The 12,142-nt window shown below is 46.0% G+C and overlaps 1 protein-coding gene across 2 annotated transcripts in view; it reads left to right on the plus strand.

Moving 5' to 3' along the window:
- The window catches only part of LOC306830374 (calsyntenin-2-like), a 250,424-nt gene that overhangs the window by 197,612 nt on the left and 40,670 nt on the right, over positions 1–12,142 (plus strand). For both annotated transcript variants that reach the window (XM_079353806.1, XM_079353805.1), the window contains exons 7-8: positions 1,447–1,704; positions 2,730–2,851. In XM_079353806.1, the coding sequence (XP_079209932.1) occupies positions 1,447–1,704; positions 2,730–2,851 (380 nt within the window). The remainder of the gene's footprint in view (positions 1–1,446; positions 1,705–2,729; positions 2,852–12,142) is intronic.

The raw sequence follows: 12,142 nt of genomic DNA on the forward strand, positions 1-12,142 counted from the left end.
TTTTTTTTTTTTTTTTAAACCAACATCTGAAAGCTCTCAGTCTGTGTGGCTGTCTTATCTCCACTCGTGTCCCTGGTAAACCCCTGTGCTAAATGAAGGCACCAGAATAGCGACTTAAAGCCGTTGTCACTAATGATGTGACAGGACAAGGGCATTAGCTGCCTCTGATGCAGCCACGCTTTTTCCTCTGTGACTGATGAGCAGCCAGACGGCCTCGTCGGTGCCCAGAGCACCAACAAAGCTGCCTAACCTACCCGCTTTCCCTCCCCCGCCCACACTGCACCGCCAGCAGGGCGGCTGGAGTCATCATCTTTGACTAACGGCCTTCAAAAAGTCCATTCCAGCTCATCTGAATGCACACCCTACCCTCCCTGCCGCCCCTGGCTCCCGGTCCATGCATGGTTTACCACTAAAGAGTCCTTTCCAGGCACCTCATAATCGTTATCTGATAGCAAATAGAATAAATTGTAATTGCTTTTTTAAAGCGCAATCAATTTAAGATAATGTACAAAGACATTGGGAAGAGAGAAGGCTGCAGCTGGGTGCTGCACAAGTCGATGCGTATTTATTTACTGGAGGAATCTAATTACTGGAGTCAAAGCATCGACACCAGCACAAGTACGAGGTGGAGAAAAAACAGCTTTACAGATGGGGAAAAACATCAATTAATGTGCTAATGTTGTGTTATTAGCAGCAATGAACAGATGCATGTTGCAATTGTTTGCCCAGACAAGAGAGACATGGTGTACTCTGACACTGACCATTTGTTCTCGCAGCAGCATGGTTCCTGTATCGCTCCGATTTATCACCAACCAAAAGCTGCAACATATGATATATAAATGTGGTTTAAACACATGACCGGGGGGGGGGGGGGGGGGGGGGCAAGGTGAGCGACATGGCTCAAGATGACATTTTGAACACAAAGAACTCTTTCAGGTCACTGTGTCAACAAATGATGGAGCTGCTTTGAAGCAGAGGAGAGAGAGAGAAGGGACGGGATGACTCAATGCAGGCTCATAATGTTCGCTGTGTTTTGTCAGCGTGTATAGGGATCATAAAACCAAAGTGCCGGCTGTAAACAAAGCCTGTGATTGGCTGATTCACCCCACTCGTCGCCCCTTCTCGCTGAGTCCTTGCAGTGTGTCTTTGTGTTTTTCCAGTCAATATGTCCTCTGTGTTTCCATAGAAGCACATTTTAGTGACGAGCTGTGTTTTGAATTTGTCACCGGTGACTCACATCTCTTTCCCTTTAGAAAGTCAGTTTCATTCTCCATGAATCAATACTCACATCCTCCATCCATCTCGGCCCATTGATTACATATTAAGCCCTGCCATCTGCTTTACTCATAAGTAATCATTGCCAAGGTTAGGCCAATATACCCTGCGTATCTGCCGGGATTGTTATTGACACATCTTCTGTCACTGTTCCCATGACGATGACCCCAGGGGCGTCCTCGGGCAGCACCGACCTTCTCCCTGCTCCCAGCGCCGCCACCAACTGGACGGCGTCCCTGGTGACTGACAGCGGCAGAGACAGCGACTTGATCTTCAGGTTCGACGGTCGTCAGGCGGCGAAAATCCCAGACTGGGTGGTACCGCAGAATCTGACGGACCAGTTCACCATCGCAACCTGGATGAAGCACGGACCGAGCATCGGCCTCCGAGCCGAGAAGGAGACGCTGCTCTGCAACTCAGACAAAACAGGTGAGTGTGTGACGGTTGCTATGGAGAACAGCACGTTGCTAGGGATGCAGCTCTGACCAATCCAATCACGTCGTAATTTGACATTGGTTAGTTCGCTGTGGGGGGGGGGGGATCCAACGTTAAGGATGGCACAGGAAATAGTTACTGTTTCTATAATCAAAAAGTAACTGTAGCCTTCATTTATTTGCTTCAGTGTTGGTGTGAGAACTCGCACATTTCAAATAACCCTGAAGTCATTTTCAATATATTGGAATTTGATCGATTACTTCTTTGAAATCGTTGACTTGAAACATGTTGCTGATAAAACGTACGTCTCGATCAGTCTTGAGTCCGGCTCTCAGATCGTTGAGCTGCTGGCAGAGTTTTAAATGGAGCCGGCTGTTTGTGTGGAGCGTCTCGCCCGGGGTCTGTCGAGCTGACCTGAGCGCCGCAGCGCTCTCTAAAGCGTGTTGTTGTTTCGCTCGGAGCTTCGTTCATGTGAGAGACGTTTTCCTTCCTGCACACACACTCAAACTCACTCCTGTATTCTTGTTGATATTCGACATATAGACGGCTCACGACTGAATGATCGCCTGGCTGTGTCACTCTACTGTTATTTCTCCCAGGATGCAACTGTGCCGACCTCGTCGCTGACTTTCTGAATGGCAGTTATTGTAACAGCGTTATTGATTCTGGACAGGAGCTGGATATGATCCTGACCTCTTGTAGTCATGATGCACACTGTGATCCTAATGTTCATCTGGCAGGATGAATACTGTAACACTGACCTGAACTCAGCGCTCTGGAAAGATCCGGCATACAAAATTCAGAAGCATGAAAGCGTGCTCTGGCCCAAAGGGAGGAATTTGCTTTAAAAAATTCATGTTGAATTATTTGAGGTGACCTTCAGAGAGCGTTCTTCAGAGTAGCGCTGCCGTGGCGTGCCAGGTTTGTGAGTTTGCTCCGTGTCCGGCGTATGTGGCGCCGTGCAGGTGTGATTATTCTGTCCCTGGTGTTCTACGCCTCTCTCTGTCTCCTCTCCACAGAGATGAACCGTCATCACTACTCGCTGTATGTCCATAATTGCCGCCTGGTGTTCCTGCTGAGGAGAGACTTCACGCAGGTGGACACCTTCAGACCGGCCGAGTTCCACTGGAAACTGGAGCAGGTAAGACACGGTGATAATCTGGGGCACATACTACAGACGGGGGCGCCCGCGTTTACACATCATACAAATGACCTTTGTGGATTTAGAAAGTGGGTTATGGGCTTATCTGGTAGACGGGGATGCAGCCTCAAGGTGGGATTAAACTTGTATTAACCATCCTTTGGGATTTTTTCTTGGCCTAAAAAATGATCTGTATCTTAAGCAGAGAAATTAGACTTTCAGGAAGTAGACTGTAAAGTGATACACACACACACACACACACACACACACACACACACACACACACACATGCAATGGTGTCGGTTTGATGACAACAACTCGTATGTTTTTCCCTTTTTTTCCTGCAAACGTGCCGCTCTAAGCTCACTCATCAACATTATATAGATTCCACGACAGCGGTGCAAATTCACATTGCATTGCAGCGTTGCAGAAGCTCCACATACACACACTGTCAGACGTGCACACACACACACACACACTGAGGCACCAGTACCTTAGCGGTTAGTGCGAGCTTACTAAATGAACCCCTTTTACATTTGAGCGCTCTCACACACTCTTCATCTGTACGGTGATAAAAAAGGGAGGTTGGGGGTTCGATCCTCTGCTGATGTCCGATGCATCCATTGTTAACACACTTAACCCCAAGTTGCTCCCGCTGCTTAGTCGACGGCGTGTGAATGTGCAGGTGTGACCTGTGGTGGGAAAGAGCTATGAGCAGTCACTTCCTGGTTGCTGGCCTTTCCATTGGCTGACATGTCGCGTTAAGTAGAAATGACTGCACACATAATTACCAGAAGCTTCTTTCTTTTGTGGCATATGTCGGACGAGACGCAGCCAAAGAAATGTCACCACTTTGATTCAATGATCCCAAAGTTAAAATATTCTGTTTTGTCATCAATTTTAAAGACTCTTATTTATGTTTGACTGAATCCCGACTCAATATAAGACTGTGTTTTTATATTTTAAATTCAGCCTGTGCTTGTTGAATATCACTGAGATTCTTCCAAGTGATGGTTACTGGAACAAACAGATGAAAGCAAACCGACAGTAAAATGTGTGTGTGTGTGTCTGTGTGTGTGTGTGTGTGTGTGTGTGTGTGTGTGTGTGTGTGTAGACAGCAGCTGTCAGTTGATCAAAGATGTTGTCTTGAAGTCAGACAGGTCACCTCAAATTGCGAGGTCCCCGCACTCAGCCAGCGAGGACATTAGATTCATGTGGAGAGACGCAGCTGAGGCTGGACTCACCCGAGGCTGATCGGATCAGACACGTCGCTGGTCTTGATTGAGGGGCCGGCTTGGCCGTGAAAGGGGGCGTCAGTCAGACACCTGACGGCACATGTGAGCCATCATGTGGACGAGTTTAGAGACAGAAGGCCCGCCATGTTTCTCACACACTGCACATCCAATATGATAGAAGTCGCCTCTTTAAAAAAAATCCTCACACATATTTGGTAATAACTTCTCTGCTTCTTGGAGATCTTTGCTTTCGTCGGTTGTTTTGAATTTTTAATGCAGAATAACTGTTTCAGCTCAAAAGCAGCAAATCGACAGTCGTGCTCCGACATCTTGGTTTATAAGAGCTAACTAAAGACCGCTTCCATTAGCATGCTAACAGAACAGGACGTGCAGGACGGGTGATTGCAGGTCGAGCAAAGGATCATTTTTGATAATAAATTATGAAGGCTCACTCATCCTACAAACGTTCATATTTAGAGTCTGTTTAATGCTGGAGCTCAAGGGCGACACCTACTGGATCACAAAGTCGCATGTTCTTCCTTTCTTTGTCATCACACCAAACTCTGGCTCATTTCCTCGCACGCCACGTTTGAAAGAAGTCCACATAAATTCAGTTTGCCGATAAGGCTGAATTTTGAGAATTTTTTTCAGTGGGTGATATATATATATATATATATATATATAAAACTTTTTGGCAGCAAGTTAATTGTATTGCCTTGTTTAAATTTATCTCATTTTATGTATTTTATTACCTTTGAATGATAAAAGTTTTTACAAAGCCTGACATACAACGAGCTGCACGACGGTTTCCTGAGCACTTTTTGAATCTCCAGTTTCTCTCTCTCTCTCTCACCCTCTCTCTGTCTCTCTCTCTCTCTCTCTCTCTCTCTCTCTCTCTCTCTGTCTCTCTCTCTCTCTCTCTGTCTCTCTCTCTCTCTCTGTCTCTCTCTGTCTCTCTCACCCTCTCTCTGTCTCTCTCTCTGTCTCTCTCTGTCTCTCTCTCTCTCTCTCTCTCTCTCTCTCTGTCTCTCTCTCTCTCATTTCCCTCCCACTTGTTATTAACGGTTGTCTCTGAAACCCTGGGGCATGAAAAGAAACTTTCATTAAGTCGCTATCTCCCCCTCGCTTTTCTGGCCACTTCCTCTTCATCTACTGACGTCTACTTAAACAAAATGAACTTCTGAATACCTCCATCGTCCCCCAGCAGAAGAATCTCCTCCTCTCTCACGTCGCTTTATCACACTAGTCCAATTAATTTCTCACACAATCCAATCAGGCATTGCGAGCCGCCACATAATGATTGGAACAGCGGGGATGCGAGATGGTTTCAGATATTAGTTTAACTTCCTGAAAGAAAGAAAAAATCAGTGTATATCTGCTAATAACAGATGATGTGAAAGGCGGCCTGGCTTAATGCCTACAGGCCTTTTGTGTTCTGTGAGATTCACTGTGTGAAGCTGTACTGTCGATTGTTGAAAGACATTCACTGAGGTTTTATTGACTTGCAGATTTGCATTTAGCTCGTATTGAACACGTCTTTTGTGGGCAGATTCATATTCTCTAAATGCAGGAGTCACATTCACGGCACTGAAAGGAAGGAAAATGTCAATCTTGGAGCTGTTTTCTGCAGGAGCAAGTATTCAAAGGGCCTTTTGAATGTGTTGTAAGTGTGAAGAAATTGGGATTGAGTCTGCACAATCCGGAAAAAACCACCCGAGGTACGGAGGACAGGTCTCGAGGAAATTTATCAGCCGAGAGCGTGACTCAGACTGAACTGGTTCAAACGGGGGAAAAATACACAAAACTCCTCTTTAAATATCAACATTTAATCCTCATTCTTATCAAAAGATGCCATGTACTGGATTAAAGTCAGGGTTGGTCATTTCCTCCAGATCCACTTTTTAAGATTCTGGTTGAAACTGTCTTTAGGTCCTGACAGAAATTAATAACTCAGGTTCTCTGAAAAAAGAACAAAGAAAATCCATCATCTGTATCAGTTTGTAAGTCTGTAAAAACTTCAACCAATGTCTGCCACGAGGTACCAATCTGATCAACCAATCACAGCCTCCCTGCTCTCTGATGGACCAATCACAGGCCTCCCTGTCTCCCTGCTCTCTGATGAACCAATCACAGCCTCCCTGTCTCCCTGATGAACCAATCACAGCCTCCCTGTCTCCGTACTCTCTGATGAACCAATCACAGCCTCCCTGTCTCCCTGCTCTCTGATGAACCAATCACAGCCTCCCTGTCTCCCTGATGAACCAATCACAGCCTCCCTGTCTCCCTACTCTCTGATGAACCAATCACAGCCTCCCTGTCTCCCTGCTCTCTGATGAACCAATCACAGCCTCCCTGTCTCCCTGCTCTCTGATGAACCAATCACAGCCTCCCTGTCTCCCTACTCTCTGATGAACCAATCACAGCCTCCCTGTCTCCCTGCTCTCTGATGAACCAATCACAGCCTCCCTGTCTCCCTGCTCGCTGATGAACCAATCACAGCCTCCCTGTCTCTCTGCTCTCTGATCAACCAATCACAGCCTCCCTGTCTCCCTGCTCGCTGATGAACCAATCACAGCCTCCCTGTCTCCCTGCTCACTGATGAACCAATCACAGCCTCCCTGTCTCCCTGCTCTCTGATGAACCAATCACAGCCTCCCTGCTCGTGCTCTCGCTCACACTCAAAGCTCGTCACCAATGACAGAGTTTTTACTGAGAGTTTACTGACCGCTGAGTGAGACATGAGACGACGTCGTTTCTACACGATGAAGAGATGAGCTGAGGTCACCTTCTGGAGCGACGGCGCTCGTACGTGTAAGAGAGGGGCGTGGCGTGGAAGGCTATTTTCTAAATCAAGCGAGTTTTCCAAAAATGACCAACTCTGCCTTTTTTAGATTCCCGCTCGCATCCTACTGCCTGCTTTTAAAAAGAAGGTAGACCTAATGTACCAGGCTGACATATATGAATCCATTACATCTCCACCTTCCTGAAGAGTTGTGTAATTCGTCCCAGGTACAGAGACGGACTCCGTAAACATGCTTTGTGTGGTTTTTGTTCTGAACTGGCTCCACAAATAGACTTTGGCAGGAGGACAAAATCGATAAGAAGCCACCTCGAGCCTCTTGGCAGTAAAGAAGGAGGAGAAAACGAGCGGGATAATTGAGATCTAAGTGATGTTCCCGTTGGGAGTTTAAATTGAATGTTGAAGTGACATCATTTACCTCGGGCTACCACAAGGAGACTAACCAAGTAAACGCGAGTTTCTGATTTCATAAGAAGACGACACTGAATGAAAAACTTTAACGTGCGATGTCTTAAAGAGCGGTGTGCTTTGAATGTAGTCACAGGGACTAAAGCAGGTTGAGAATAGTATAAATCAGTATTGGTATTTTTGTCGAAAGTAATTCGCCCACAAAATTAAATCATATTTGAAGCCTGAAGGACATTTATCTGAATATAAAGGCAAGCCAGCTGCATGTCCTTGATGTCACATGAATGAAATTAATGACACTTTTAATATTCAAAACCAGAGTTGATGAAGCTCGTCTTCACAACGAAGGTCAAGTTTAGTGTTTGGGTTAATGGTTCAATATCAAGGTTTTCACTTGAGTAAGGCCGGCTGCCTTTTTATGTTGTTTATTGTTTCAGCTGAATGCTTTTTTTTTTAAATGTTGTCCTTCTGAAGTCCATAGTTTTGTTGTTTAGAGTTTAGACTACAGTACACATTTAAACACTCGTGTCAGAGTTACATGTCGCTCCTTTAAGATGAAGTCCTCTGACAGGATAAAGCTACGTGAGGACGCGGTGCATGTTTGACATGTCCGTCTAAATTAGGGTGACCATATTTTGACTTCCAAAAAAGAGGACACTCGGGACGGCCATGAGACACAAATTCAGACAGGCTTCTCAGAGGTCTATGATCATGATTTATTATGCCTCAATGGTGCAAATGTAACTTCTGTCATGAAATCAAATGAAATATGTAACTACCTGTAACAAAATAATAGCTCTCTTTTCAAATAATGTGAAAATATGAACTCTGTGTTAGAAAATCCAGCTTTTAATATATATATCCCTTTTCAAGGTAACAAGATAAATAATAAATTAGAAAAAATGCTCACAAAAATACTAACTTAAACAAAAATGATCTACTTTGAATCTTTTTTTTTGTCTTATTCATCCTGCTTTTCTTCTTCATCCTCCTTGTCTGCCCGTCCATGTTTTCTGCAGAACTGGTCTTTCCCAGCAGTTTCCAGTTGCTCAACAAATAAGCATAATAGTCTTTGCAAGACGTCTCTTTGCTGTTGCTGTGTCGCTGCCGTCGTGTTTTACACTGTTTTTGTAGTTCATCTGTGAAGCTGCATCAATGCTGCTCCGCTGTCAGCTGTGTTGCCTCTGTCTGCTGTTCCCTGTGAATGTGCACGTCGCAGAGCCGCCCACGAAGCAGCCTCGAGAGTTACGTCACACAACGAAGTAGCTACCGAAGTATTTTGCGCCGGTCAATTTAAGGACAAACTTGATGGTTCCATGAAAGACAGTGAACCCCGGACATTTTCATGATTTTATAAAAAAAACCCTGGACGCCCCGGACAAGACGTAAAAAGAGGACATGTCCGGGCAAAAGAGGACGTTTGGTCACCCTAGTCTAAATGGACGCAGCCTCTCGCCTCCCTTTTGTCCTACGTGACTGTGAAGCTAACGAGCATGTTTGATGGTGCGCTACAGTTCAACACACTTCTGAATCTTTACTCAGAGTTGTGCAAATAAAAGAAAGAGAACAGCACATTCTTTTGTTAAACATTTGGCATGATCTTCCCCCACAGTCTCCTCCTAACTGGTCCAGGCGTGCTGTCAAAACAAACATCTCCTGAGCACGATTTGGAAGCTGAGCATCTGGCGTGTTAAATTGCTGATGTGCTGCTGGTGACTGCTGTCATCAAAACTCCTTGTTCGTTAACGATGGGATGTTTACGGACTGCACGACCTGATAAGGTTATAAAATGTGGTTCTTCTGTTTTTATTAAGTCGGGGGGGAAGCTGTAAGCGATCCACCAGTTAAAGTCTGAACCACATCTGTCTCGCTCAAAGAGGATGCAGGCCCACAGGGGTACCGACATTATCCACTGTCTCAAAAAATAACACATGCAGCTGTCTCTCATTATGCACCAAATTAATGTGCAACTGAGGGTTTATCATCTGAAGGCACGAGCCTCACGTAGCATCACGAGCCTCACGTAGCCTCACGCAGCTTCACGTAGCCTCACGCAGCTTCACGTAGCCTCACGTAGCCTCACGTAGCCTCACGCAGCCTCACGCAGCCTCACGTAGCCTCACGTAGCCTCACATAGCCTCACATAGCCTCACGCAGCCTCACGTAGCCTCACGTAGCCTCACATAGCCTGACGTAGCCTCACGTAGCTTCACATAGCCTGACGTAGCCTCACGTAGCCTCACATAGCCTGACGTAGCCTCACGTAGCTTCACATAGCCTGACGTAGCCTCACGTAGCTTCACGTAGCCTCACGTAGCTTCACATAGCCTGACGTAGCCTCACGCAGCCTCACATAGCCTCACGTAGCCTCACACAGCCTCACGTAGCCTCACAAAGCTTCACGCAGCCTCACGCAGCTTCAAGTAGCCTCACGCAGCCTCACGTAGCCTCATAAAGCTTCACGCAGCCTCACGCAGCTTCAAGTAGCCTCACGCAGCCTCACGTAGCCTCACGCAGCCTCACGTAGCCTCACGCAGCCTCACGTAGCCTCACGCAGCCTCACGTAGCCTCACGCAGCCTCACGCAGCCTCACGCAGCCTAGCGTAGCTAACAGAGTCGTTCCGGTACCTCTGATAATACCTGGACTATTTATCTGTGTTTATACGCTTGTTAGCAGGGCGACCGGGTCGTATCGAGTCACATGACATCGATACAGCAACACATAGAAAAGTCCCACGCAAAATGACAAGCCAACCCCTGCACACGTCTAAGTGCTAAGATGCATTTGCAATGTTAGGGCAACAAACCAATAATTTTGTATCTCGGTCAGACTGCAGGATAATCGGGCGGATTGGAGGTCTGATTCCGACAATCGCGACAGTGTTTCAGACTCAAGGCTGCTTGGAATCGATTATTTCCCCAGATTATCTTGTAGAGTGAGTGTTGATGTCCTCGGGGATCGTCTGGGACGCTCAGGTTTATATCAAACATGTTTGATATTTAGGATTTAAATTAAAGCTTCTGGCAGGAGTCTGGTGTGACTACAATAACTTAACAGGGAGGACAGTAAAAAGTGGACGGCAGGACACAACCTGCACGGGTGTGTTGGACACCTGTAACGTGTGTGACAACAACAACCTGACCCTCATGTTGTCCTCCACAGACATCTCTTCACTCAGTCTGACAAGCAGGACTCCGAGATTCAGGAACAGTGTTTTAACGGTATCATGACCTCCTCGTGCGTTACATTTAAGGCTACAACGGGCTTTGGCTTCAATGTTGTCATTTCTCCTTGAAGAACATTCTTGTTCGTCGGCCCCATTTCTTTAAGAATAAAAAAGGTTTATTCTGTTTTTATCTTCATGTTAGAGCTTCACATGCACTGACAGATATTAGTTTCTTCCTAGCGTTTTGTTTCCAGCCTTAATCAATGTAGCTCCTCCGTGTTTCTTACCTTTTGAGCTGATATTTAACATCCCTCTGTAACACACACACACACACACACACACACACACACACACACACTCAGACACTGCATGCATCTCTCTCCTCATGGGAGGAGTCACGTTGAATGATAGATGACTCCTTCTGAAGAGCCTGCTATATTTAGAGCCCTGCTGCAGCAACATGGCACCAAAGAGCATGATGGCCACACACACACACACACACACACACACACACACACACACACACACACACACACACACACACACATACATTTTTGAGGGGTCTCACTGTGTGATGCGCATGCAGACTAATCCTCTTGGAGCCCAGATTCAACCTCATTTCTTGTTTTGCTTGCCTTGCCCACCTGAGTCCCCTGCCAGTCTTTTTTCTCGGTCTGATTTTTTGTGTGTGCTCACAGCTGCCATCCAGCCCTGGGTCAGGTCTAAGATCTTCACTGTTTACCTCGCTCAGGGCTAGATGCTCGCAACTTTACTCTCAAGTACTGTGACCACTGTCCAGCTGTGCCTCGAGAGCAAAAGGAAACACTTACAAACGCTCTTAGACATGCTCATCCATGCCTTCAGGGACACAATCCCTTTGAAATGCTGATCTAACGTCGCCCTCGTCCCTGATGCTCACGCAGCACATAGTCACAGAAAACATGTGGGTTTATGGTAAATAACAGCAGCTATCCATGATTTATCTTCTTTTTATAATCATTGGCTGGTATGCAAATAGCTTTATTTGTATTCCAAGGAGGACCTTATTGACAGCATGAATCAATAACCACAGAAAGATGAGAGGGTAGAGACAAAGGCCAGAGAAAGGAAGAAGAGAGAGGTGAAAGAGAGAAACACCTCAGGGGGCCGAGATGAAAGATAAAATATAGGTGAGGAGAAGATGGATGGAGATGGAGGCAACAAAGGAAAGACATGTCAGAAGCTGCTTCCCACTGGGACGGACGCATGCCAATATATCACACTGTGAAGGTGTGGGGGGGGGGGGGGGGGCTGCAAGAATAAAACAATAAACAGAAAATGCTGATACCACTCTAATGCAACGTGTTCGCATCACACAGGAGGAGTGACTGGGCAGAGATTGAATATTCTCACAGGGTTTAGTAGCCAAAATAATATGCAAAATAATAATCTAATAAGTGTAATAGCTGCAGACAGCCTTCATTGTTTCATTCCTCTCCGTATGATATCTGATATTCATCACAGACATTATCTTCTCTTATCAGATTCTGCTGAGGTGTCGGCGAACCCACCGACAATCACAGGCAGCCGGGAAATGAAATCAGCCTTTATTACAAAAACACTTTTGGAAACCCTGTTCAAAGCAGTTTTCCATCTTTTTTTTTTTTTATTCCGTGCACATCCCACAATCCCCAGATAATAT

This window comes from Symphodus melops, assembly GCF_947650265.1.
Source record: "Symphodus melops genome assembly, chromosome: 10".
NCBI classification, from domain to species: Eukaryota; Metazoa; Chordata; class Actinopteri; order Labriformes; family Labridae; genus Symphodus; species Symphodus melops.